The 27,304-nt window shown below is 65.6% G+C and overlaps 1 protein-coding gene across 6 annotated transcripts in view; it reads right to left on the reverse strand.

Annotated features, from left to right (window-relative positions):
- The window catches only part of GSE1 (Gse1 coiled-coil protein), a 389,746-nt gene that overhangs the window by 4,369 nt on the left and 358,073 nt on the right, over window positions 1-27,304 (reverse strand). For 2 of the 6 annotated variants that reach the window (XM_086688770.1, XM_086688768.1), the window contains 13 exons: window positions 17,475-17,674; window positions 13,067-13,242; window positions 12,640-12,840; window positions 11,899-12,090; window positions 11,263-11,555; window positions 10,482-10,806; window positions 7,810-8,423; window positions 6,632-6,744; window positions 6,079-6,349; window positions 4,437-4,550; window positions 3,255-3,608; window positions 1,484-1,756; window positions 217-320 (listed from right to left, as the gene is read on the reverse strand). In XM_086688770.1, the coding sequence (XP_086544896.1) occupies window positions 217-320; window positions 1,484-1,756; window positions 3,255-3,608; window positions 4,437-4,550; window positions 6,079-6,349; window positions 6,632-6,744; window positions 7,810-8,423; window positions 10,482-10,806; window positions 11,263-11,555; window positions 11,899-12,090; window positions 12,640-12,840; window positions 13,067-13,242; window positions 17,475-17,674 (3,230 nt within the window). Of the gene's footprint in view, window positions 1-216; window positions 321-1,483; window positions 1,757-3,254; window positions 3,609-4,436; window positions 4,551-6,078; window positions 6,350-6,631; window positions 6,745-7,809; window positions 8,424-10,481; window positions 10,807-11,262; window positions 11,556-11,898; window positions 12,091-12,639; window positions 12,841-13,066; window positions 13,243-17,474; window positions 17,675-21,157; window positions 21,248-27,304 lie in introns of all 6 variants that reach the window. The other 4 variants (XM_086688766.1, XM_086688767.1, XM_086688764.1 and 1 more) reach the window with 4 other exon arrangements.

Below are 27,304 nucleotides of genomic sequence, written 5' to 3' on the forward strand. Positions count from 1 at the left end.
AGGGTATTATTCTCCTTAGCTCAATCTTGGGGAACCCTTGGGCTCCTGAACTCCCCGCCCAAGACTACACCTGTTAGCCTCCTAGGAGCAGTATTCCCACCCCTCAAAACTTGTCCGTACGGGGGACAGACGCAAGCTTAGGTTCAACAAAGCTGGCTGTGTTTTAGGAACCTGCGCACCCCCCCACCCCGGCCCCTCTTCCCCGGTGGCACTCACCGCCATGCTGTGAGAGAGCTGCTCGGCTGTGAGGCTGAGGCTATAATGCTGTGCCTCCAGCCGCCTGCACTGCGTCTGCAACACCTGCCGCTCCAGATTTTGCTCTGAAAAGACAAGCCGCGTCGAGCTGCTGTGTGTGTGTGTAGGGGCCACGGGCCTGGCCGGGGTCGCCCTTCTTGCGGTGCTCTCCTCGGGGCCGCACTGCTCCCCGCCCTCTGGTGGGCACAGGGAAACCCAGCCCGGTGGCCAAAAGGCTACTAGGAACTCCTTAAGGGGAAAGTGGTGGTTGCAAAACACGGTTTTCAAAAGGAAGGGTACGGTGAGAGGTCTGAGAGCTTGTAATAAGCTGCTACAAGGCCAGAGTAAACTCAGAAACCGAAAATAGAATTCTAATCAGTAAAATCTCTGCCTTGCCACAAGATACTGGGCCTGCTTTTCACAGGAGTGGCTTCAAACTTGCAAGGGTCAAGGACAAGTCCCTGCTTTTCTATGAAGCGTTTTGAGAATGGAGACCCGGGAGAGCAAGCGGACAGCCTACAGAACGGACAGCGCGAGGAGGGGCACTAAAAGCAGCCTCCTGCCCCCTCGGCACACAGACTGAAGTTGTTAAAAGCGCTAACGAATGCAGCCCGGAACAAGCAACATCAGAAAACACGAAAGCTGACCTCTCCACCGGAAACACGAACTCTGACAAGTCCTCTGCGGCCAGCTCGGCAGGAACGAGGACCTCTATTTTGTCCCCCAGGTTCATAAACCAGAGAAGCGGCTCTCTGTCACTGCCACTCTCTGTTCAAGAGCCCAGAGCTCAAGGAGAGAACTAAACTATCACAGAAGGTCTGACCAGCTAGGACTACCTGAGGAATAAGGGACAACAAAAACTGAAAAACGCACCTGGTACCTAACTAAGGCTAATAAAAAAGGCCCCGCTCACGGCAAAAAACCGGCAAAAGTTACTTAATGCAATTTAATGCCAGATTCATGGAATATCATCATCAGAAAGCACGGCCCAGGTGTGGGCCGTCACGCTGGGTGGGGACGAGCGGCACTTAAACTTCTCCAGTGACAGGGGCCTCATGTCTGGAGGCTGGGGCGCCTGCAGAAGCCTGACAACAGTTCTTGAAGCAGGCAGAGTGACAGAGGACGGTCCCCGAGCGCCAGGGTCACCACGCACAAACCGTCCCCCGGGCTAGCAGTGAGGTCCCACAGGGACGGGGCGGTCCAGTAAGCATGCTGTCACCTCCCCGCGGCCCTGCGCCCACTCCCATACCTTCTAGGTGTTCCTGATAAGCTTCAAAAATGGCCTCAATCCCTTGCCACTTGCGCCTGGGGGGCTCGTCGTCGTCCTCCTCCCCGTCGTCGTCGTCCTCCGAGGCCTGGTCCGTTTCCTGCGTGAGGGGGCCCTTCCTCCCGGTGGGGGCCTCCTGCTGCCCGTTGTGCAGGGGCACAGGGAGCCGGCTGGACGACTGCAGCTCGGGAATGTTGTAGTGGATGGACGTGTCCGTTTTGTGGTTCTGCTCCGCAGACAGCACGGCCACGTTCCCTGCGGGGGGAGAACGGGCAGGTCACAGGCCCTCGTCCTTCAGAGATCAAAGATGGCGCTCCACGGCAAGGTCGCAGAGCCACAGAGACCGCGACAGCCCTGCACTGAGTCCCAACGAGGGTGTGAGCTCTGCCACGCCAAGCCCCAAGTGTCAGCGTCCTGTGCCAGGAAATGGGGCCTGACGTAGGTGTGCAGCCCGCCCCGGGGTCCCGCAGTCCCCCCCAGTCACATCCAGCGTCAGCTGCTATTGGGACCCGTTTACAGGAGGCGTGCGCTGCCTCGAACCACGGCCCGGCGGGGCGTGTTCTAACGGGGGCACACCGCCTCCAGGGTAGACGGCAGCCTCTGCGGGCCTCTGGGACGCGCTCGGTGGACTTGTCCGAGGAAATGGGGCACCTGGGTGGCTCGGTCGGGTAAGTGACTTGACTTTGGCTCGCCGTCTGTGAGACCAGGCCTCACACTGGGCTCTGCGCTGCTCAGGACTCTCTCTCTGCCCCTCACCGGCTCAAAGCACGTGCCCTGCTCTGCTCTCAAAATAAACAAACTTAAAAAACAAACTCCTGAGGAAACGGCTGCACGTCACACGTCAAGAAAAGGGCCGGTGTAAAACAAGGCAGGAAACGTGGGTCCTAGGGCCCCAGGAAAGCCTCTGTGAGGTGTGTCTGGGAAGGGCACGGGGCCTCTCCCCGAGCCAGCTCGTCCAAACACGCTCTCCTTGCAAAGGAGAATTCTTTGCAGCAAACTCATGACACGCATCCAGTGAAGCACTCCTGATTCTCACTGCGAAAACGGCCATCCTTTGCCTTTGGGTATCCTGGCATCGCCGATGCCAGCGGTAACTCGGCTGGCGCCGACCCGGCACCCGACCTGAGTCCACAGACACGTCCTCTATCCAGCTCCCAGGGCTGGCAGGGACAGACATGCTTGGGCCTAATAACCCAGTTATTTTTTCTGGCTGTTGGGGGACACGCAAGTTTCTCTTAAAGTCCGTAGTCCTTTAATCCCCGGGGATTCTCTCCTAATCAGTTTCAACCTCTGACTCCGTGAGAACCAGCTGTCGGGACCCCTGTTCTCCCACCAAATCGTCTGAGGGCAGTGAACAGGGGGGCTCAGGTGTTACAAAACGCTCTCTGGGGTCGCTGGAGCAAACACCTGCTGGGTCTAGTCATCAAAGGGCGGGGAGATTGCCAGGTGAGTCTGTGTGGCAATGGCGCAAAGTCACCGAGCTACAGAAGGACCGGATCCTATCCGTGCGGGGGAGGCCCCTCACCTGGCCTAATTGAAAGGAAGTGCCTCTAACTCAACTCAGACGGCGTGACTTGCTAACTTTTCCTGGAGGGCGGTTGGTAGACCGGGGGCACCAGCATCACCCGGGCTCCTGCCGGCACCAGAGAATTCTCAGCCCTGCCGCAGGGGCCCCGTGCACGCCGAGCTTAAGGGGCGAGCCCCAGCTGCCGCAGTGACGCAGGAGCAGGGCTGGGCCGGGCCGCCTCGTTACCTTTGTGCTTCTGCAGGGCCTTCTGGGTGGACTGCAGCACAGACTCGTGGAACTGATGTGCAAACTCCTCCGCCATGAAGGGCTCCCACGGCTTGCTCTTCCCGTTGATGCTGTGGGACAGCGGCACGGGAATGTCCTTGGGCGCAGGGCCCCGGATGTAATGGAGCATGCTCACGCCCTTCTTGCCCCCGGGGGTCTCGCTCAGCCTGGCCTTCTCGCCGCCGGCAGGAGCGGGCTCCTGGGGCCGCAGCTGCTCCAGTCTCCCAGGCTCCGTGGCCTTTGGGACGTCAGCCAGGGAAGCAGCGACACCCACAGGCTTCTCCGCATCCAGAGAGGTTGGCTGCGTGGCTGGTTCTTTTAGAGACAGAAAGCGAGGGAGATGTTAAGAGCGCCAAGCCAACAGGCCGACCCTGACCTCCAGACCTTACGTTTAAGAAAGACCTAGCACAAAGGACAGAGACCCGGGGGACCATGTAATGAAACGTCCTCGTGAGCGCGCACGGTTGGAAGGTGGGGCTGCGTTCAGCGGCAAGTCCGTCCTTGAGAGGCGCCCCAGGAAGGCATCTGGGAAGAGAGAGAATCTGAAGGAAGAAGCAAGTGGCTACCAAGAGGTAGAAGTCACGAGGCCCAACCCGACAAGAAAGACCACGTTAGGATTTGAGAGCAGGGCCGGACCAAAAAGATTTCCTGCTCCACTCGGCAGCGTAGCATGAGAGAGAGCGAGAGAGAGGGAGAGGAGGAGGTGTGAAAGCAGGTGTCGGAGAGGCCTGAGGGCAGAACAAGCAAGACAGAGAAGCTAAAGAGCAGCGCGAACGCAGGGCCGCAGCAGAGCTGAAGCAGCAGGTGCTGAAACACGGGGCCTGGGGCTCCCGAGGCCCTGGCGGTGACGGCCGTGGCCTGCCCCGAACCGCCGCACACAGCCCTGCGGAAGCCGGGACCCGCCCCCTGGGCTCCCAGCTCTGACTTCGCGCTCTCCTGCTCCGTCCAGAGAACAGCCTTCCCGATGGTGCAGGAAGCTTGTGCGAGAGAGAGCGAGCGAGAGAGACCGAGAGACACCCTTTCCAGGAGGAAAAGATTCGTGATGAAGAAGAGACCCTGAGCGGCCGCCTCTGACCTCGGGCAGCCGGTGGGACAGTCCCAGGCGGGGGCGGAAGGGGCTGTCCTTCCCGCCCTGGGCCTTACCGCTCAGGGAGATAGCAGGACTGTCCCTCGGAGAGTTCCTGAGCGGGTCCGCCACCACCATGGACAGTGCCTTCTGCTTCATGGCATGGAGCATTTCAACAAGTTTCTCTTTGTCTATGAGAAAAGCAGCCCGAGATTAACACCACGGTTGTAGCACCTCCGAGAGGAGAGGGGAGCAGGCATCCAGCCCAGGCCGTGCCCGGCAGCTGCAGGTTCTCTAAACCAGGAGCAAAGCAAGCACCAAGGGACAGGCTGTGTTTAAGGAAAGAAACCTTCGGTTTAGGGTGAGCCCAGATTCCGCTCAGCTTCTGCAGAGCATTAGAGATGCATTCCAAAGATCGCTGTGTGTGTAACAGCAAAATAACGGGTTCCTATGACCTTCTGAGAGGACTTCCGAGGATGTGTTCTTACTTCAAAGACAAAAAAAAAAAAAAAAAAAAAATTCCCAACACAGAAGAACCACCCCGAAGATCCACCCAGCACCCCGGAAGTACAGGCTGCTTCGGGGCGCGTTCTCCGCGGCCCAGGACGCTTGCCATCTACTGAGACGGAACCAGAGCCTGTGATGTCTGCCACTGCGAGCTCTTGTTGCAGGGGCATTTGTCCCTGACGAAGTGGCTGCATCACCGGTGGCTCCCTCTAGGACTCAGGTCAGGCGAAAAGATGCTCTTTTACAAACAGAACTGTGGCTGTTCCCAGGGACTGGTCCTGGTGCCCACCATGTCACTGTCTCTTGAAGAGAAAGCAAGACCCCCAGTTTACTGGTTAAGAAGGAAAAGGAAATCGCCGCACGCCAACTACATGCACTGGGAAGCAGGTCCGCTTTCCTTCCGACTTCTTTCCAGAGAGAAGTGACCACCTGGGGTCAGCGAGGAGGGCTTGGAAGCATGCACACGAGCTCCCCAGACAGGCCGGGTTCTCAGCTGAACCCACATCCTGGAGCTAAGTAAGCGAGCGTGTGGGGCATACCGAGGAAAGGGATACCAGAAGGTGTTCAGACCCCACCCCTCTTCTGCACTACGTTCTGGCCCAAAGAGTCGGCCCCCACACGGATGGGTGGCCGGAAGGATCTGGAAGCGTCTTCCAGGGCAGACTGTCCGAAGGCAGCGTGTGCTGCTTCTGCTGGGCGGCACAGACAGCCCCGAGCCCACTGTGGCCGGAACAAGAAGCCTCCCGTGGGCACCCGCCAAGCAGAAACGCCCCCTGCGCAGGCAGGCGCACCTCCCCCTGCACCTGGGGCTGGGGGGTTGCCCCGCCTGCCGTCCCAGGTGCCAGGAGATCTGACAAGTGACAAGAGTGGCTTGACTGCAAGTCCAGCTCGCAGCGACTTTTACATACAGAACCCACCCCCCACCCCCACCCCCAAGCCTTCCGTTCCACCCGGGACACGACAAGAGCAAACGCGCTTTGACCAAGGCAATCTGCGTCTGGGATGGAGAGAAGTTAGATGCGGGACAGACCCCGGGGCAGGCGCGTGAGAGCCGAGCGGCTGCCTCCCTGGCGCCGGAGGGAACCGAGAGAGCCCCGGCCCCCGTGTTCTCAGATTCCACCAAGAGCGAGGTGCGGGACATCCCCCGGGGGCCCACAGCCCCTGCCTCTCCGCAGTCTCGTGGCCGCCCGCGAGCCCCACGCCCGGTCCTACCTTTCCTCTTCTCGGCACTGACATGAGTCAGGTTGAAGATCGTTAGGAACTTCTTCTTCTCCTCGAAGTTGGGGCTGTTGTTCATGTCGTCGGGGCTGTAGCGCGTGGACAGTGCGAGTCTCGGCGAAGGCGTCTGCCGCTTGTTCTGAACAGTCGGGGGCGACGGGCTTCTCTCTCTCAGCATCCGCCGCCGCTTCCTCCGCTTCTGGGTCAACAATTCCTCCTTCTGCTGTTGGGTGGTCAAGCCAAAAAGTTGCAAAAACTCTAGCTTCTAGATCGGGAAAGAAAACAAAGGAGTCTGAAAGCCCCGGCCGTGGCCTGCTTCCACCGTCCCAGGGGCCCTCCTGCAGTCCTTGAAGCCCACGCGCGGGCGAACTCGGGGCCGACAGCTCGCCGGGGGGGGGGGGGGGGGGGGGGGGGGGTGGCGGTCAGAGCGCAGGGGTCCCGCAGGCGTGGGGCTGACCGGGACGGTGGGAGCAAGGCCAAGGAGCAGGCACTGACGGGGGCGCCCGCAGCCCAGCCCCTGGCCTGGTGGGGAGGGGATCCCAGATACCTCGGAGGACGTGTCCAGCTTGAGCGGCGGCTGCTCGGCCACGCAGCGGAGGTGGGCCCTGACCTCGTCCTCATCGCTCTCGTCGTACGAGTCGTCCAGGTCGTAGTAGTACCCTGGCAGCAAGAACGGCCCCGTTCAGCCGGGCCGGGAGCCTCAGGGCTCGGGCGGACGCACACGCGGGGCGTCTCTGGGACGTGTGTGCAGACGCACCCCCTCAGCCCAAGCCCTGCCGGCCCCTCTGCGCACCCCACGACCCAGACTTTTACCCCAGATGTAAACGTGCATTAACCCATAGTCCTAGGACTTCGAGGCGGGGGGGAGGGAGGGGGGCAGTGGGAAATGCAGGAGGCAGGCGTCAGGCTTCCCTCGGATCCCAAGTGACCAGGCTGAGGCGGCCTGAGCGCATCCCTCTGCAGGAACATTCGTCACACAGGCCTGGGGCTGTGTCCTCGGCAACCCAAGGCCACTCGTGCACATCCAGTCCCTCCTGCCCACTGGGTCCACTACTCAGGAGGGGACAGGCACACTTAAGTCCCCACCGAAGGCTCAGGGCACACACATGCGGAGAGCAGCACCCCTGCACCGCGGGGCACCCCCTCGTCCTCCCTCACAAGGCAAGTGGCGGAGGGAAATACTTCTTGGGCCCTGAGCCTAGCCTAGCCCAACAAGCCGGGAAAACTTGGCCTTGGCCCCAGCTTCTGGCTAAGAGGCTGACTTCAACAGGACTGGTGGTTTCCAGCAGGAGAAAAGACATTGTTCTGGAGCAGCCCCTGACGCCTCCTGGGCAGACAGGGTGTGCAGGTGCGGGGGGGGGACAGCCGCTCTCACCCCGGGCCCGCTGGCTGAACCCCGACCCCTGCGGGAGGAGGAGGGGGCCAGACCTCCTGCCCCACCCCACCCCCGTGAGGAGGCCCCCGCCGGGCCCAGGCCTGCTCTGCCGACAGCCTCCTCCCCTGTTATGCCAGACGATTAATATTTAAAACCGTCTCGTCAGCCTCGGTTCCTCACTTATGAAACGTGTGTCTGTGGAACCGTCTCCCATTTGGCTTTTTCGGGACAGTCTGCGCCATAACAGCGCCGGCAGGGCCCCCGGTCTGTCTCGCGAGCAGCGGGAACAGGGGTGTGGGGTGGCGGGCGCCCCCGGTCCCGGGAGGTCAGGGCCCCCAGGGACACCCCACCTTTCTCCTGGGCTTCTCGCCGCCTGCGCTCCTCCAGGTCCAGCTTGCTGACCAGCTTACGGCGCTGCTGCAGGAACTCGTCGTAGATGTAGGCGGGGTCGGGGCCCCGGGGGGCCGCGGGCCGGTAGGGCGAGCCCGGCTTCAGGGGCCCGGGGAGCTCCCCGAAGGGCGCCGGCTGGGAGAGGGGGGCCCGCTGCTGGCCCAGGAGGGTCTGCGTGGACTTCTCGAGCTCAGCCAGGAAGGGCGCGGGCCCGTGGGCGAAGGCCTGGTGCTCCAGGCTTCCCGCCTCCCGTGGGGGCGGCTGGTACTTGTCCAGGGGGGCAGCCTCTCGCTTCCGGGGCCCCTCCTCGGCCTTCTCCGCGCAGTAGACCCGCTCCACCTTCACCAGGGGGACGGCCGCCTGGCGGCCGGGCTCGAACGGGGCGGGGTGGCTGTGCAGGGGGTGGCTCTCGGGGGCCCGCCGCGTCTCCAGAGTGCTGTCCATCAGGGACACGGGGTTCCAGAGGCCCGTGGGCACGGAGTGGTGCTGGGGCTTGGGTGAGATGAGGGGCGGGGGCCCGCCAAAGTGCTGCGGGGGGTCTCGGCTGCCCGGCTCCTGACGGTTCGGTCCCGGCCTGGGGAGCGAGCGGAGCAGACCGTGAGTCGTGGCAGCGGTCACCTCCAGGCTGCCCACCCGGGGGCGAGAGGCGGCTCGGGGTGGCCCGGACGGGAACTCCCCCGAGAGCCCCCTCCAAGCCACCGGGCAGGCTACCGCCTGTGGGTTCCACTTGCCCTCCACACAGCTAAGGCAGGTTCGGGCGGACCTGCTTCTGAGAGGACGCAGAGGCTCAAAGTTAGACGCTGCTTGCTGACCGCAGACAGACGCTCTCAGGCCAGACCTGCTTCCTCTCCCGTGTCCCACCCGTGACCTAGCTTATTCTGTTCCGCCGCTTCCCGAAACTCTGTGAGGAGAGGCCCCCGTCTTTGTTTTCCATGGGCAGACCCGTCACGGAAAGGACAAGGTTCCCACGCCACGGGCGTGGTCTTGTTAGCGGCACCCACCCCCAGACGTGCCACTCTCCTCTCGCAGGTGCCTGCTCAGCCCAGTGGGGTGGGGGAGGCCGGCTTTGGGGGAGACCCTCACAGCTAGTACGGGTCTGTGCTGTCGCTCAACCCCAGGGCTCCCCAGCAGCAAGGGTGGCAACCCCACGGGGCCCCAGAGCAGGAGCCACACCCAACGGGACTTCAGGGAGCCCAGCCACTGGCCGGGGCATCGCGCCCCTCACACTCAGGCGGGGTGGGACCTGGAAGGGACCTGCCACCCGCTAGACGCTCTGCCACTGTCCTAGCAGGGCCCTGGAGCTCTGGCCAAGGAGGGGGGACATTTCACCACAGCCACCACGTGACTCCCAAACACAGGCTGGGAGAAAACCCCACCTGGGATCAGCAGAGGACAAGAGGGAACCGTATCGAGAAGCCGTGTGTCCTTAAGTAAACAAGCCAAGGAAAACCTGTCAGTGGGATAATATTTCATGCCCCAGAGCCAAGCACTGAATGGTTTTCTAACTCAGAACACAAGGGCCCGTCAGATGTCAAGTCCACGCCGCTGTGAGGCCGAGCGAGCTGGGACCATGGAGGCCAGGAGGCCAGGAGGCCTGCTAGGTCCCGAGGCGGAGGGAGGCTCACGGTGGCAGCGGGGCTGGGATCCTGGGGCCTCGGGCAGAGGAAGACCCCCATGGGACCCACAACACCCAAGTTTTATCAGGAGGTGTCGAGGGGCGCTGGCTGCTCTCCAGGCCCGGGTGTGAGGGGGCTCAGAGACCTGGCCTCTGTGGGGCCTCAGAGAAGCAGAGGGGACCCTCGCTGCAGGCTGTCGGCTGCGGGGACACTCAGCCGGGGCGGAGGGCCCAGCTACCTACCACGTACCCCCAGTCACACCAGCCCAGCAGAGCGAAAGAGGGAAGGAGCACGTGGGATGTTCCAAGAGCCTCAGACCCAGACAGCATCCCAGATGCCGAGAGCCGGAAAACATTCCACAGACCTCCCCACCCGGCCTCCTTTGTGCACAACTGAGAAAACGGGAGTCTAGTATCCCGTGTCCCTGAGACGTGGCCCGGGCCTCTCCCCCAACTCTGGCCGATGAGGGGGACGGAGGGTGGGACAGGAGACCCTAGGTGACAGCCAGACCGACAGGTGGGGGGGCTCAGGGCGCAGCTGTGAGGGTAAGAAGGGGCCCAGCTCACAAGGCAAGACTTGTCCCCAGCTGGGGCACCCAGGGACGGCCTCCTGGGGAATCCGGGGCTGGCAAGTGGCTATTATTACAACAGCAACGAACTTGATTTCTTATTGAAATAAAAATTAAACGCAGTCCCCGTTATTCTCATTAAAAAACGTTTGGGCTTGAAAGCAGAGAAAGATGGAAAGAATGGGTATAATCGTCAATTAAAGCTTCTCACACACCCCCCCCCCCCCCCCCAAGCGCCACAACCATCCCCGCAGGGACACAGCCGGGCTCTGCGGGAAGGCCCTGGCTCCGGCCGGCGCCGTTTCTCGGGGACAGGCCCCTTTGAGCGCCTCCTTTCCCTGCTCGGAGGCTCAACCTCCTCACGGGGTCAGAGCAGGGACGAGCGGAAGCACGCGGGAGGCGGACGAACGCCAGCGTGCGGACCCCCCTTCCCTCCCGGGGGCCCCACCTGGCGCTGTCGGGCCTGTGCTCCGCCTCCGTGGGTGCCGGGGGCCGGCCCATGTCCAAGTGCTGCTCCAGCACCTGCTGCCGGAACTCGGACACCTGGGACTGGCGGTCCTCCTTCTCCTGCCGCAGCCTCCGCTGCCGCGCCAGCCACTTCTCCTCCTCGTTGGTGCGCTGGATCAGCAGGGCCGTGGCCGCGCTGCTGCCCGGCAGCGAGAAGATGCTGTGGTTGGAGAGGAGGCTGGGCACGCTGTGGTGGGGGGCGGGCGTCGGGTGCAAGGGGTGCTGCACGGGCTTCGGGGCTTGCAGACCTGTCTCCTTCAGCTTCTCTGTTGGGGGGGCGGGGGGGAAAGGCCGTCAGGGCAGGACCGCGGCGCCCCGGGCCCAGCCCGAGCCTCCCCTGCTCTCCTGCCGCCCTTCCAGAAAGACACCCCCCCCCCCCCCCCCCGGACACTCGGTGGCGGGCGCTGCTCTCGGGCGGCCCCGCCAGGTGCCGGACTGAGCAGGCAGGCGCCGGCTCACGAGAGCAGACCGAATTCTCCAGAGTCACGCGAGCCCGCCCGTCGTGCACAAGCCCTTGTAAAAGTCTGATCGCGCGTACTCGCGGCGAAACAAAGTGGGTTAAAAAAAGAAAAACCTCAAAACTCATCCGCCACCTAACGCTCTGGCCGCACGTTACTACCCGGGCGCGTCCCTTCCCCACTCGCGCCCTGCTCAGCAGCCACCTCGAGGCTGTGGCCTGGGGAGGGCCAGGCGGTGAGGCCGGCAGCTGCCCGCCGCGGTACCTGGGCGCGTGGGGGTCAGCTGCTCCGAGGGCTTGGCCCGCTCCTCCGCGGCGTGGCTCCGCAGCCCGTGCAGCTCGGCCACGGGCAGGAAGGCCGGCTCCAGCGCCTTGGCCGCCAGCAGCTCCTTCTCGCGGGCCCGCTGCTCCCGCTGGCGCTCCAGCTCCCGCTCCTTCTCCCGCTCCCGTTCCAGCTCCTTCTCGCGCTCGCGCTCCTTCTCGCGCTCGCGCTCCTTCTCGCGCTCGCGGTCCGCTTCCCGCTCCCGCTCGCGCCTCAGCTCCTCGTCCAGCTGTAGCCTGCGGGCAAACGGGAACAGCTGGTGACGGCCCGCGCGGACCCAGAGGGGACCGGACACGGGCCCCCGGCAGCCCGACCTGCACGGCGGGAGCAGGTGCGCGGGGCCCCCCGCTCTCGTTAACCCCCGAGGGACTCAGAGGGCTGTGGGCCGTGTGCCGCCGCCGGCCCCCCACGTCTCACTGGGCGCTCGCGCCAGGGGGCGGGCGGTGGACCACAGAGCCGCCGGGCACCCGCCACCGCCCCCACCTTGCGGGCGAGGAGACCGCGGACACGGGCGCTGGCCCAGCCGGCTCCGTCGGGGCGGCAAGCGCGGGGGCCGCCCCAGCCCGGCACGCGGCTTACCTCTCGGCACTGAGGCTGGACATCCGCTCCGAGTGCAGCGCCGCCAGGGACGAGTGGGAGAGCTCGGGGGGGTAGCGGACCCCGGACAGGTGGAGATGCATAGCCGATGGGTGCAGCGGGGGCAGGGAGCCGGGCGTGGGGATGGGGTAGAAGGGGGACCGTAGGGCTGACAAGCAGTAGGAGTCGTCCATCCTGTGCAGGGAAGACGGGGCTGAGTGAGAGGCAAAGGCAAAGCAAAGCAAAGCAAACAAACCCCGGCCCCGTCAGCAGGCATGCGGTGCCGTGAGCGTGGGGGACAGGGCAGGAGGGCCGCGAGCCTACAAAGGCCCCGCAGGCAGAGGCCACGGCCGCGGCCAGCCCCAAAGCCCCCGCCCGAAGGGCCGCTGGGCAGCAGCAACTCGAGGTCCGAGGCCCCACGCGAGCAGCAGCCCGCTCCCGGTAACTCGCCGGGTCGGGATTCGGGAAGCCCCTACACAGAGCAGAGACGCGGGGCACACTGCCCCTGGGGCTTCTCCAAGACGCAGCAAAGGGTCCCTCATCTAAGCGAGGCCGTGTGCCGGGCCACCGGTGAAACAGCCAGCAAGAGGGGAACTGGCGGCACAGGGGGCAGGGGGGAGGGTTCCCGCCACGGGTCAGCAGCCAACTTGGAAGGTTCAGGGGCTGCTCGAGACGCAGAGCCCGGCCCCACGACGTGAGGCCACGTGGGGGGTCGGCCCCGGAGGACTCACTGGGGCGTCTCACCTGAAGGCTGGGTGGGGGAAGGGGTGCGGGGCCAGGTAGCTGGGGTGATAGTAGGCGGCGGCCGCGGCGGCCGGGTCCAGGCCCAGGGGAGGCAGGGAGGTCATGCGGAGGTCCTCGGTGGTGTGGTAGGGCCGGAAGCTCCTCAGGTAGTCCTCGGTCACGGTGCTCGGGGGCACCACGTGGTGCACAGGCCGCTGCAGGCTGCGGGGGGCGGGGACGGGTGGATGAGGGAAGGACGGCGGAGGGCGGGGGAACCCGCTGACGCGAGGCAGGCAGCTACCGCTGGCTCCTGGGGCCTGCGTGGCCCTCGCCGTTCGGCAGCGGGCACGGGCTTGCCACCCACGGCCGGGAGGCGCCCCGGGGCCCCCGGGATCCGGACCCCAGGCGCACGTGCCCGCTGCACCCCCAGCCCCCGATCCGCACTTACTTGAGCGGTGGGAAGCGCGAGTCTTGCACCACGGAGCTGGGGGAGATGCCGAAAGGGTAGGGGGTGCTGAGCAGGTGGGAGGGGATGGCGGGGCCCCCCGCCTTCTCCTGGGGCAGCGGGGGCTCCACGATGAGGCGCTCCCGACCGCCGCCGCCGCCCCGAGAGCCGGCGTCCTGCTGGAGGACAGAGAGCAGGAGTCAGGCAGGGGTGCGGGGCCAGGTTTCGGCGCCCGCTCTGAGGTGCGCCTTCCTGGAGGGTCTCTACCCAAACGCGCTGCACGGAGGAGGCGGCACGGTGAGAAGAGAGGGCACGGACTGTGATGCCGGGCTCTCCCCTGGGCATCAGGTCTGGCCGCGCCCATCAGCAGACCGAAAACCAGGGCCGGGGGAAAGCAGGCGGGGCTCAGGGGGGTCGAGCGCAGGCCAGTCAACCCGCAAACCACGGTGTTCCCGCCGTGCCACGAAACACCAGGCACCCCTAAAACGACAGGGAGCCATGGCCCTTTGATGGTCTCCAGGAGCTGGCAGGCTGAGGGATGCGCCCAGGAGTGGACCGCCGGGCATCTGGAGGCCGAGCCCCGTGCCGAGAAGATGCTCCGGCTCCCCAGACCCTCCCCCACGCCCGAGGCCCTCCGGCTCGGTTGGGGGTGTGAGCAGCGGAGCCCCAAGTTCATCTCCGCGGCCGTGCCCTCTGACCCCAGCAGCCGCCTCAGGCCCGCACGCGAGGTGGGGCAGGAGCGGACGGCGGGGGCCAGGCAAGGAGGCCCCGGCCGTCAGGCACATCTACCCGGCAGGCCGGTGCCAGGCCGCCGCGCCCTCCCCGGTCCTCCAGAAGACACATCAGTGATAATTAATTGAAGGAGACAGGCCGCTGATTGGAATTTTTAATGAGCGGCAACATCTGTTCCTTCCCACACGCTGGCACGGCCCCTCCGCTTGCGGCGGGGTCCTTGCAGGTTCGCGAATTCCGACTCACCCTTCCCCGAAAGGGGTGGGGGGGGCGGTTCACATGGCAGGTGTCGAGGCGGGGGGGACACACGCACCCACACCCACACCCGAGGTCCGAGTGAGCAGCCCAGAACTCCCAGCCCCACGATTTTCCAGAGACTTCTATACAAGGGCCCACACCTATGTGGACAGCAGGGTGGGCTCCCCCCACAGCCTTATTGAAGACGGCTCCTGTCCGGTTCTGGAGACCCTGGATGAGACCCATAACGGCCCCGTTCCTCGGTTTCCCCATCTGTCAAGCGTCCCAATCGCAGCGCCGGCTCCCAGCGTGACAGGGACGGACGGGCGGAAACGGAGGCGAGGAGGGTGAAGCGGCAGCCGGTCGCCCGCCCACACCAGCGTCTCAGGGGCCTTTGCCAGGTCAGGGCTTGCCGGGTCCGCCCACACGCCCACCACCTGGTGCGGGGCAGGCTTGCACGAGCCCCTACACCCACCTGCTGCCACGCTCTGGCCTCACGGGGGCCACTGTGGGCCGGAGGAGGCCCTGTGCCCGTGGTCTGGGACGGACTGAACAGGGAGTGCCCGGCACTGAAGGGGACTCCAGGCACCCTGGACGCTGCCCTCAGGTTGGCCAGGACAACCCCCGCCCCCCTGGGCCAGAGCAGGACAGAGGTGGCAGCCGGGGAGGGGGGGGAGGGAGCCATCCACCCAGGACCACAGAATCCTCGGAGGGGGGTCCTGGACCCTAGAACAACATCTGGGGAGAAGCTCCGGGCGGCTCTCCCCAAACCAGGCCGTCATCCACCTCCACGTGCGTCAGCCACCGCTCGGGGAATCAACGGCAGAGGCAAGTGCCCCCGGGGGCGGCCCCTGCCACGCAGGAGGGGCCCCGAGCGCACCGGCCCCGGCCGCCCCTTCTCCCCCTCAGCGGGACAAAGCCCTGCTTGCAGGCGGCCGGGCCAGATGGCACCTTCCCGGCGGCAGAGGACAAACAAGGCGCTGGAGAGCCTGGGGGAGGGGCTGGCGGGCGAGCAGGGGGTGCGACGGGCCGGACCCACACGCCTTCCGTCTGGCTGGAGCCCAGCCACGCTTGCGACAGGCACCTGGGAACGGGGGCGGCCCTCTGGGGGCGCGCAGGGGCTGCCCCGGGGTCCAGGGCGCAGCCCCCAACCGGGGCCGGGCCACCGCGGGGCACCCCAGGAGCGCGCCAGGCTCCCACCGCCGCCCTGGCAGACAGACGAGCGGCAGGGAGCATCTGGGGGCGGCTTTTGTTTCAGGGCTGCGGCCGCAGGCACAGCCGCGGAGGTGAAAGGGCCGCAAGGGGGTGGGCGGGAGGGAGGAAAATCCTTCTCTGGTGATTAGAGAGAGGGCTCCAGGCAGACAGGCCCGACATGCTCTGTTAGCCCGAAAATAGACCATTTTTCATTTCAGCTGTCCTCTGCAGCTCCCACTACCTGGGAAACAGGGCCCTGGCGACCCCGGTGACGGGCCCAGGGCCCCGCCCCCACGCCTCCCCACCTTGCGGGATCCCCCCCCCAACTCCTGTGCCACCACTTGGGGAAGCGGCTCTCCTCCCCGCCTCCCCTCCCCGCCTCCCCTCCCCAGAAGGATTACATTCTCCACTGAGCCTTTGTGAGAAGCTGATGAGCCATACATCATCTGCTAATGCAGTTCCCTTCCCGCCGCCCTCCCTGGTGGCATTAGTGTTTCATTAAGCGCCGCGGTGGTAAATGGCCGGAGCAGATCCATCACGGCCCTTTCTCTGGGGCTACTAAACGTTCCCGAGGCAGTCAGGACCCTCCGCGGGGTGCCAGGGCACAGGTGCTGGAGGAGGGGGAGACAGCAGGCATCCCATGGCGGCTGTCACCAGCCAGTGCTGAGCCAGGGACAGGGCAGGATCCGGAAACGACCCGGGGCCGAGGGAGTCCGGGAGAGGCAAGGAGTGGTGATGAGTCAGGGTCCGAGTCGGGTGGCTGGGGCCCTGAGGTCAAGGTGGATCGCCAGGCGGCTGACAGCGAGAGGCAGAGAGTCCCTCCGGAGGCAGAAGGTCCCCGGGAAGACCCGACCCTCCCTCGAACCAGACCCAGGGGCAGCTCAGGGGTCTCCAGACCCCTCTGGCTGGAATCTGCCCGCCAGGCCCCACCTGGTCTCTCCCGCTCTCAAACTACACAGAGGGCTAAGCAACGGCCACCTCGGACACGGGGCCAAGCCAGGGCCACACCCAGGAGGGTCCTCACCCCTGCCCGAGGGTCGCCCCCACCCCCTCTGTGGACAGAGGCTGGCTACCTCCCACCCCCAGGGCAGAGGAAAGGCAGATGTACTATCTACTGGATGACCAGGGGGTAGGGGTGGGGGGAGGCTGCTGCCCAACTGACTCCCCTCTTCCACTTGTCATTTCGCTGGTATTTTTTTTTTTATGTTTACTTTTGAGAGAGAGAGAGAGAGGGAGAGAGAGACAGACAGAGTACGAGCAGGGGAGGGGCAGAGAGAGAGGGAGACACAGAATCTGAAACAGGCTCCAGGCTCTGAGCGGTCAGCACAGAGCCCGATGCGGGGCTCGAACCCACGGACCGTGAGATCATGACCTGAGCCCAAGTCGGTTGCTTAACTAATTAGTATTTCTAAGTACTACCACCCCTCTGGGAACTCAGCAGAAAAGCCCGGAAGTATCCTCTCACCCCTGCTCCGCCCCCCCCTCCTCGGTTAGGGGTACCCGGGTGCGGGTGGGGGGTCAGCCGAGGCAGGAACAAAGGAACCCTCCCAGGCCTCCCGCACTGGCAGGACACCGTGGCAACAGCCACACCCAGGGGAACCCCAAGTGCGGGGCCTTCAGAGGCCAGGACAGAAACAGGAAAGTGGGACACACGAGAACACCCAGCGGCCTTTTCCCCACTTCCGTCCCGTGTTCGAGCGGCAGGTAATCAGAACAGCCACCCTGTGTCACCTTTGCCACCTGTGAAGCACCTCACGCGGGGCTCACGCGGGGCTCCGGACTGAGCCGTGTCCCCCTCAACTTCTCACGGTGGAGTGCCAACCCTGAGAGCGTGTTGGAGACGGGGCCTTGGAGGAGGTTACTAAAGGTGAGGTCATTCGGGCGGGCCCCGATCCCACAGGACCGGTGTCGTCAGAGAAAGCAGACCAGGCCCCGGATGAGAAGACGGCGTCTACAGGCCAGAGAGAGAGGCCTCGGGAGGAAGCCGGTGCCAGGGTCTCAGACCCCCAGCCTCGGGGGACACAAAGAATAAACCTGTCGTGGGAGCCCCTGGAGGGGTGCTCGGTGCTGGCGGCCTGACTGAAGCCCGGGGATTCTCTTCCAACACCCGGCCCTCCGGGCGGGTGTCCCGTCGCCCTGCTCCGCACGGGGGTCGGGCTCACGAGAGCGAGTCAGGGCGAGCGGCCGCAATCCCGAGACGGGCCCCCCCCCTTCCTGGCAGCTGTGCCCCCCCCCCCCCCCGGCTCACCTGTCGGTTCTCACTCCTCCAGACGCCATTGACGGTCTTGGTCGGGGCGATGGTCACCACGGGGGGTGTGCTGGGCACACTGTGGCCCCCAGGGGGGACGATGACGGGGCCCATGGGCACGCGCTTGGGCGTGCTGGCGGGAGAGCTGTGGTTGGTGGCCGGTGAGGACACGGGGGACGACTCGCTGCTCAGCGAAGACCCTGCGGGAGAAGGACGCGGGAGGCTGAGCAGGGGCCACGCCCACGGAGGGCGCCGGCCGGCCGGCCGTCCCCAGCCCCACGCAGCCTGCGGACAAGCAGGGAACCTGCTTCCCCGGCCACCTCGGGCCGCGCCGCACCCCCTCTCTGGCTTCAAGGCCCAGCGCCCCTCACCCAAGCCCCAGCCCCAGCCCGAGGCGAGGGTAGGCAGGAAGGGCCGCCCCCTCGGACGCTGACGGAGACACGGGCCCCAACACGAGAGACGTGTCCCATCGCAGCTCGGGGCCACGAGCCCACGTCCCACATCACACAGGGAGGATGTGCGCCGTCGGGGGCTGCCCCTGGCTGGGTGGGACCCGGTCAACACAGCAGCCGGACCGGACCCCCCCTCCGCGAGGCCAGAGCCAGAACCCCCCCCCCCCCCCAGCTCATAAGAGGCCCCGAGCCCTCCGCTTGCAGGTAGAGGGGCCGCAGGAAAAGGCAGGGCACGCAGGATGCCCGAGCGGCCAGCAAAGCAACGGTCACAGGGCTGGATGGGCCGGGCACGAGGCAGGGACACAGAGAAGAGGCCGAGGGACGCTTTCCTTTTCGTTTCTCAAATATCAAGTGCAGCCTATTCTCAAATTTTAAAAACTGAGACCTAATTCGCCATTTAAAGCGTAGAGGCTGGTGGCTTCTAGCACATTCACTGGGTTGTGCAATCATCGCTGCTACCTGACTCCAGATCGCTTCTGTCCCCCAAAAGGAATCCTGTACCCCAACATCACACCCAGCGGAGGTCCCCCCGGAGGTGGGATGGGGTGGGCAGAGTCAGGAAGCGGGGGACCCGGGGTTTCTAGAGGGCATGGAGGGTGGGGTGGGCAGGGCCCGGGGGGGAAGCATTCCGGGGTCCCAAGGGAGAAACCTCGGGTGCACGGCCAAGCTGGCCGGCTGCTCCCCCGGGAGGGGCGGCCAGGACAGGGAGCGTATGAGCTGGGCAGTAACTGTGTTCAAGTGCGTCCTGCTCCCGGGTCCCCACCTCCAGCAGGCACCAGCCTTGACCTCCCTGTGACTCAGGCACGTCCCAGCCCTGGGGCCTCCATCAGTGTCGGGGGGGGGGGTCCCCGAGATCCCCACCCAGGCTCAACAAAGTTTGTCGCACAAACACACACACCCTGCACCCTGAGGAGGAGGGAGACCCCCGTCACGTGCCCACACGACGCCGGTGGTCCCCACCCCCATCACAGACGGCCGACACGGACCCCGGGCAGACGCCACAGCATCTGGAAGCACAAACCGCAGCTGGGGCTGCCTGGGACGCCCTCGCGCCGGGCGGGCAAGGGGCACACGCTCGCCTGTGGCCACGGGGGGTGGGATGCGGGGGCCCAGGCGGCCACGTGCTCCACCAGCCGGGACGCGGACAATCACACGCGGCCCGGGGCGCCCCGTCTTGCTCACGGACTCAAAGGGCAAACGCTGACCCTTCTGAAGGGCTCAGATGGCCCATTCTGTCCGCAAGCGCCCCACGCGGGTCGGGGAGAGAGTGAGCAGCGTCGGCAGAGACAACCCCTCGCGGAAGGAGAATCCTGTCTGTTCGCAGGCGTCCTCCTGGATTTCGCTCCAAACGTGCCTCGCTCCCGGGGCCGAGGGACCCTTGTCTCCACACCATCTCAAGCGGCCACGCTCACGTTACCAAATGGAACCCTTGTGTTGGGGGGGAGGCAGGGCAGCCTCCGGCTCGCGGGCGCAGACAGCCGCGCGGCTGCCAGGGCGGCACCGTGGGGCCATCTCTCCTCTCTGCCCCAGAGGCCCTGGGAACGTGGCCCCGCGTGGCCTCAGCAGCATAACCAGGAAGCAGAGCGGCCGGACATCAAGGCCCCAGGGACATCAAGACAGAGCCTTGCCCTAAGCAAGGTGCTTCCATCCAGGACTCCTCAACGTGACTCCCTAGGCTTGTGCACAGCATGGGCAACTGTACAAAGCAGCCCCACGGGGAGACACCCAGCCCCAACCCCACAGGCCAAGCCCCAGAGTGGCCCAGCAGCTCGTTCTGCTAGCAATATTGGTAACAACACCGAGGCCGGGAGCCCCACGCTCCCAGATCCCACCTGTCAGTGCCTGGCCACGTGGGCAGGAAGGAGCTGCCCGAGGGCTGCTGACCCTGAACTGCGACCCTGAGTCCCCCCCAGATGAAGCAGCAACCACGGCCCACACCCCAAGAATGCTGCAACCCCCAGTCAGCCAGGCCAGCCCCAGCTAGCTGGGTCAGATGTCATACCCACCGGGGGAGAGCCAATAGCACACGCTGGCCACCCTCCCTTCCCAGTGGGGACAGCTTGTGGGGTTTTAGGACAAGCTACTGTCTGGTCAAGTTGGTGACCCCCCACCCTCCTGCTACGAAGCCGGTTTCAGGGCCACTGAGGGGGCAGGTGGGGTGTCACAAGCTAATTCGGCCAGCCCTGTGAGCGGAGCTCCCGGCTGGAGAGTGACCCCCCCCCCCGAGACCTGGCACCCCCCCCCCCTTCAGGGGTACGCACCCAGCAAAGCACCTGCCCCCCAGCCCTCCACGGGGAGCTCCTCCGACGCCCGCCTGCACGTGGCCACAAGGACACAGAGTCGCTATCAGGTCGAGCGCCCGGGGGGGGGGGGGGGGGGGGAGGACAGGAAGCAGCCACAACCCTCACGGCCACACGGGTGGATCCCACCAACACCACCAAGAATCCAGACGGTCCTACCCGCTGGGGAGGGGGGTGCTGCGCGACAGCAGGGGCTTTTTCCTGACCTGTGGGGTCACTCCCGATACCTGTCCTGCTGGATGCTCAGTCAGTCTATGCACATTTCGGTAGGTTATTTAGATTTTTAACTTTCGTTTATTTTTTAAAGTTCGTTTATTTATTTAGAGACAGAAGAGTATGCAAGAGTAGGGGGCAGGCAGAGAGGGAGAGAGGGGGGCGGCGGGGGGGGAGAGAGAGAGAGAAAGGGAGGGAGGGAGGGAGGGAGGGAGGGAGGGAGAGAAAGACAGAGACAGAATCCCAAGCAGGCTCTGCACCCAACGCAGGACTCGATCTCACAGACTGGGAGATCAGGACCCGAGCGGAAATCACGAGTCAGATGCTCCGACCGACTGAGGCCCCCAGGCGCCCCCGGCGTTGTAATGGTTTTAACTGACCTAATTCCCGCAGCACAGAAACCGGCCCCCATCCCCATCTCAAGTGCACAATTCCTCAGTCCTCGGCGTATTCATAGCTGTGCAGCCATCACCCCAAACAGGGACCCTGTACCCTTTAGACCCCGGCCCCCAATCCGTCTGGTCTCCAAGGACGTCCCTACTCGGGGCTGTTCTCACAAACAGAACCACATGGTGTGGAACCTTCCGCGTTGGCCTTTCACTCAGCCGGCATTTTTTAGTTTGTCCACACTGCAGCCGTGAGTCAGGGCTCCGTTCCTTCCTCTGGCTGACTCCTGCTTTACCCTATACGGAAAACCCTTTCATCTGCGTGTGCCCACCTCTGGGCTCTGTGAGGCTGCTGTGTCTCCTGCTCTCGCAGCTCATCTCCCGCTCAGCTCGTGGGGGCAGAGAGGGTGGACGTTTGTGCTCTGGACCGAAAACAGGAAGGAAAACACACACACAGCAGGAGGACCTGCGGTCACCGCAGAGGCCGCCAAGAGCCTGGAGGAAAAGCTGGGGTCAAAGGCAGATGGGGCTCCGGTGGGGGGGCCTCGCACCCCGCCCTGCAGGCGCCAGGCTCTGGGCCGCAGGTCGCAGGGGCCCTCCTCCCTCAGACCACCCTCCTGGCCTCCGAGCCCCCCCCTCTGAAGGGGCCCCGCCATTAGCTCGCCTCCCTGGATTAACCTCATTCCTAATCACCAAGGGGGGAGGGGCGGGGGAGCTCGGGGGCGCAGGTGCACTTGGACTGGGAGGCCACCGACAATTAGCAGCCTAATCCCCTGGGGGGTGGGGGGAGGGCGGCGGGCGTCCCTCGCCAGCCAGAACAGGCGATCGATCCCTGACCACGCACCCACAATTAGCGAGCGGCCACCCCGACCCCGCTTCGCGCTGCGGCAGGAGGCCGTGACCGCCCTAATTAACTGGAGGCGCGCGGCGGGAGCCGGTCCGCGGGCGCGTGCGGCTGGGGGATGACAGGAGGCGGCGCTCGCCGTCACCTCGGCCGCCCGACTTGGAGGATGAGCGCCGAGGCCGCCGGGCACGTGTAATTAACAGCTGAGACCCCAGACTCAGGAGGGGAGGGTGGGGGGGAGGCCTGGCAACGAAACCACGGCGTCACGATGGCTGCTGGCTCTCCTAGACACGCGCTGAGCCCGCCACGAACATGCCCACCGCCCGCCCCGACTGCAGGGCACGGAGGGCAAGGCGGGCTCCCGGCGACAGGGGTGAGACGAGAGGCCGGTCTCCTGAAAAACAGGGCCGCTGGGACGTCCTCCGTCCCTGTAGTCGGGCCACCCGAGCTAGGCGGGGTTGTGCTCAGGTTCAACCAGCACAGGCGCTGACCCGGGACCCACGGCCACGACAACCGGGGGGTGGGGTGTGGGTGGGGGGCAGAGGCATCGAGGACCCTGCGTGTCCCTGGCTCGCCAGGGCCCTCCTCTCCCTCCCGGAGTCTGTTCTGTCCCAGGTCAACCCCGGGTGGTCCGCAGGCAGACCGCAGGGCATGTGACCGCAGCTCTGGGGCTGCCCTCTGCCCTCCCCGGACTCGGCCACCACTGTTTCCAACCAGGACTCGGGGACCCAGGCCTGGTGGGCGCGCACCATTTGGATCCAGAAAGGAGACTGGCCATCAGTACGCCCCCCTTGCTTGCAAGGCCGAGGGGCTGTGGGAAGCCTCCCAGCCGGCGGGGGATCAGGTGGACGGAACCCGGACGGTCCCAGAGTCCGTCTCCCCAGAACGTGCCTGACGGAACAGAACGGTGGCCCCGTGCCCTTTGCAATCGAAGTGTGTAGGTTCCAGGGGCCAAACACCACGGGGAGCACCTGGAGGCAGAGACGGCCCGCAGGGCTGCCCCTGCCCAGCCGGGGTCAACGGCTCCCACGACCGGTGGGTTTGGGGAGAGGTGCTCCGAGAGAGTCCCGGGGCTCTCCCCACCCGCACCTCCACAGTGCAGGATGTTGTCCCGCCACACGGCCACCAGCATGTTCCTGGGCCCTATCTACCATCACGGGATGGTCAGGGAAACCCAGAGCAGCAAAGGCCGGGTGTGGGTCTTTCTCATGAAACGCCGTTTCCAGGGGCTCATTATTTGCCAGTGGGCAGGCGAGGGCAGTGGGCTCCTACGTTTGCCGACCATGCTGTCGGGGTAGGGCACACGGAGGGCAGGGGGCTCCGGAGACGTGGCCGGTGACCAGGGAGGTCAGTGTTGTAGCACCACAGCCGGGGGAGGCCCGCTGCACCACTGGCCACCCCCCTCCCTGGCCTCACCCTCCTCCAGCCCCGACCTCCCTTGCCCACCTGCCTCCAGAATCCCCAGGGCCCTGCAGACAGAGGTCTCCCTGCACGGCGAGCTCACACCTGTGCCCGGAGACAGATGGGGCGGCAGATCCCGCGGGGAAACGCCACCTCGGGGAGCCTTGCCAACGCACGGCTGACACACACGTGGCCAGCGTGTTCGGCGGGATCTTCTCTTTGCCGATCTGTTCTGCTGTTTTCTTTGAAACAGGATTTCAGGCGTCAGAGGAAGCCCCGCCCTCACTCTAGGGGGCCGCTGGCGGGCGGGGCAGAGTCCCGCCTCCAGCCTCAATGAGGGCCCTGGGGCTCGGGGGACAGGACCTCGGTCGGTTCTGGCAGCCCGAGGCCTGCCGGTAACCAGACCCGCCTGCAGAGCCAGAGACGAGATGCGGCAGGCAGCCAAGGAATGGGGTGGAAGGAAGCTTCTGGACAGGGGCACCAGCGTTTGGGGCCCTGGACCTGAAGAGTTACAAACTCAAGTCCGCCAGCTTGGCCACCCAACGGCGGCTACCCAGCTTGGCGGAGGCTGCTCGGTCACCCGACGGAGCCCAGGGCAGCCACCGAGCCCATCCCGCTCCCTCTGCCTCACTGGGGCCCCTGAAGCCGCCCGAGGAGACCCCGCCCGGCACAGCCGGGCCCTGGGGCCACAGCACGGGCTGCCCACAGAAACCTGGCCTCGACAGGGGCGTGGGTGTGGGGCAGCCGGAAGGTGGGAAGGGTGGGCCGGGCACGCAGGGACAAGCAGCGAGTCCGAGTGAGGACTGGCCCGATGCGGTCCCGGGGAAGGGGCGGGGGGGGGGGGGGGGGGGCGCACAGCCCCAGGCGACTTGCGCTTCGCCAAGCGGCGGAGGATGCGTCGTGGAGCCCGCCTGCTGCAGCATGGACGCGAGCAGGTTGCCACTCAGCTTGTCAGAGCCGCGGCCTCTGCTTCCTCGTGCTCAGGGACAGCAGGGACTCGGGCTCCCGGGCTCGCCCTCTGCAGGGGGCAGAGGGGAAGGGTCAGGGTCTCTGGGAGCACCCCCACCCCCACCCGGAAGCAAGGCGGCTCCTAGGGCAGGCGAGCAGGTGTCAGACTCCAGGGGGAGTTTCCTGACTGACAGGCACGGACTCACGCCCTCATACAGTCACTCAACAAGCATCTCTGGGCGCACAGGGCCACTGGGGAGCCTGAGAAGCCCTGTGAGGCAGGCCCGAGAGGTGGTTGGGACACTCTGGGGGTTAGAGGTCCTGACCTGCCCCAGGTCGGTGGGGTTTTGGGATTCCTAGGTTGGGGCTCATTCAAGGCTCAAACTTGGGCTTCAGATGCCCGTGGAGAAGGGGGGACTGTCTGTGTCCAGAAGAGGCCCTGGTGGGGGGACAGGCAGGGAGGAGGCGGCCAGGCCAAGGCAGGCCTAGTAGCTTCCAGACGACACAGTGGGTCGAGTGACCCGGGAAGACGTCCTTTTTGCCACCAGAGGATCAGGAGAAGGACCCACGTGACGCCTCAGCTCAGTGGGGCCGCGCTCTGGCCGGTCTCGCAGAGAGGGTCCCACGGGCACAGCTGCGACCAACTGGGGTCAGACCCAAAGAGTAGCCAGTGTGGGCTCGGTCACCCCCTGTGCTGGGCGCCCCTTTGTCCCAAAGAGTAAAGACGAGGGACCGGGAGAGACAGCAGCCACCCTGGGCGCCCCGACAAAGCATGTGACGCGGGGGCAGATGGGCAGGTGCCGTGGCAACTGACCCTCAGAGGGGAGGGGCGGGGTCACTCCCAGAGTCCGGTCCAATTCAGCGACCGACCGCGAATTCCGCGGAGTGGGGGCGGGGCCAGAGGAGGCGATGGCAGGGGAGGCGTGGTGGGGGTGGGGATGGTCAGGGGTAGGGGATGACGGCCATGGTGGTCCCCACTTGGCACACAGTTGCTATGCCGGCCGCTGGTATGTTCTCCCTGAATCAAAACCTAGGAGGAGGACACCTGAGAAAACACAGGCTCAGAGAGGTAAAGTGAGGTGCCCAGGTCACCCAGCAAGGACATGAGCCAGAGGGTCAGGCGGGTCCAGGCCCTGGGCCGCGCCCACAGCCCCTTCAGGAGCAGCGGGCATCTCTGTCCTACGCGGCCGCCCCCCCCAACCCGGGGCGGCCTGGCTGCAGGAAAGGCAGCATCGTGAGCCCCGGGACAGATGAAACGCCCCTCCGAGGGGCTGATTTCTCTCTTCTGTCCCCTCTCAGGGTACAGCCAGCCGCACAGCACCCGGAATACTTCCTCTGAATTGAACGTTTGAACTGCACCCTTGGGACACGACGTGAGAAAAGACATTAGCCCAAGAAACGAAGGGGCGAGCTTGGGCCAAGGCTCGAAATAAGGGCACGCTTCACGGCGAGGGAGGGGGGGCGGGACAGAGGGCCAAAAGGGGAGTGGGAGACACGCCAGGCTGCGTGGGGCTGGCACCGTGGGCCTGGCGGCTGGGGTGGGGGCGCTGGAACCACACGTTCCTGGGCACGGGGTGGGCGGGTACCTGCAGAGACAGGAGCCCCGGGGAGAGGGGCTGGAGGCCGTGATGTCCACAGACCCCAGTCCGCGGCTTCCAAATCCCCCTCTGCTGCTCTGGACGAGGGACCAGCCCAGCCCACCCTTGCCCACAGCCACACGAACAGAGAACAGAGGCCAGAGCAGGCCGAGAACACAGCGGGCGACCGGCCGGTACACGGCCCACACTAACACACGCCACCGCCTCGATGAAGGGGGGACGGCCTCGCACGCCCAGGGACAGGTGGACGGTGCCAGCCAGCCGCAAGGTCGTTCAGCCGTGAAAAGGAACGAGGTCCTGGCACGCCGCACGGGGACGGACGGCCCTGGCACATTAGGGGGAGCGCGGGAAGCCGGTTGCTGGTGCTGTGCGCCCCCACCCCGGCCAGGGGAGGGGGCAGGGCCCGCTGCCGGGTTAAGTGCTGCTTTAGGGGCAGTGGTGTGGCCTGGGATCAGCACCCAAGGCTGCACGACTCCGAATGCACTAAAAACCAGGGGAGAGGACTCTTACGACACCGAACGAGTTACAACTTGGAAATCTAAGAAGCGTCCTGACCCTTCCCCGACCACCAAGCCCCCAGCGGCTCTCCGGTTCCAGAGGGAAAGGTGGGGCCAGCTGGCTCTCCTCTTGCGCCCCCACTGCACCCAGGCTTCTGGAAGCCGACAGTCCACACGACCCGCGGCCCCCGCCTCAGGCACAGACTGCCGAGTGCCCCCTGCACGTATGAGGTGGGTCCAGGAGCGAGGGAGCGTCCCCCCAGGCTTGCAGCCCTCACTCCGGCTCTCCAAGCCCACCTAGACAGGCCTACGCGGCAGCCGCAGGCGCATGGGGCACGGGGCGCATCCTCGCCAGCTGTGTGCCCGGGGCTCCTGACTTGACCTCCCTGAGCCTCAGCTTTGCCATCTGCACGATGGGCAACTCTGGCCTGTGAGCCGCTTCTGCCGATGGAGAGGTCACGGCTGGGGTGACTCAGTGAGACCCGGGGCGTGGCCCAGGGATGCTCACGAGTGACAGCACCTCCTCGTTTGTCAAACCGTGGCCTGACTGGGGGGATCAGGTAAAGAACCGAAAACCGAGCTCCCTGCCAGGGCTTTGCTCACGGCCACCAGGAAGCCTGCCGTGCTCAGGATACGGCGTGATGAGGGCCCGGCGCCCACGCGGTGGGACCCGAGCGCGGGGCATCCCGGGGTTCAAACACCACTCCACGGTCCACGGACGCTTAGCCTCCCAAACCCGAGCCCTCACATCTGAGCGATGCGGGTGGCTCCGGTCAGCCGGCGGCAGAGGCCAAGCTCCCACGACAGCGTGCACCGTGGCCAGCGTGGCTGCTGCCCGTCGTCCCTCACCCGGCCCTTCGCCGCAGTCACTCTTCCCAGGGCGGCGAATGTGCGGTGGGGAGCGGCACCCTGTCACCGGGCCCGGCCTCTCCAGCAGCACACTTTGTTCCCGGCCAGCGGGCCCCGGGAGGCTCTTACGGGTTGACTGCCCGCTGGCCCGTGCTCCAGCCAGACGCTGGGGCCAGTCTGGGGCAGCGGAAGGGGGACAAGGGCCATCGAGGCAAGCTCCTGCCTTGTGCCCATGGCCCTCCCGTGAGCCCCCGTTTGCAGACCTCTCCCCTGCAGCCTCCACGAGGAGGAAATGTGCCGCTCCGTGGCCACGACCTCGGCAGATGGGAGGTGTCACCAAGG

Source organism: Puma concolor, chromosome E2, assembly GCF_028749965.1.
Source record: "Puma concolor isolate L17-30 chromosome E2, mPumCon1.1.hap2, whole genome shotgun sequence".
Taxonomy (NCBI): domain Eukaryota; kingdom Metazoa; phylum Chordata; class Mammalia; order Carnivora; family Felidae; genus Puma; species Puma concolor.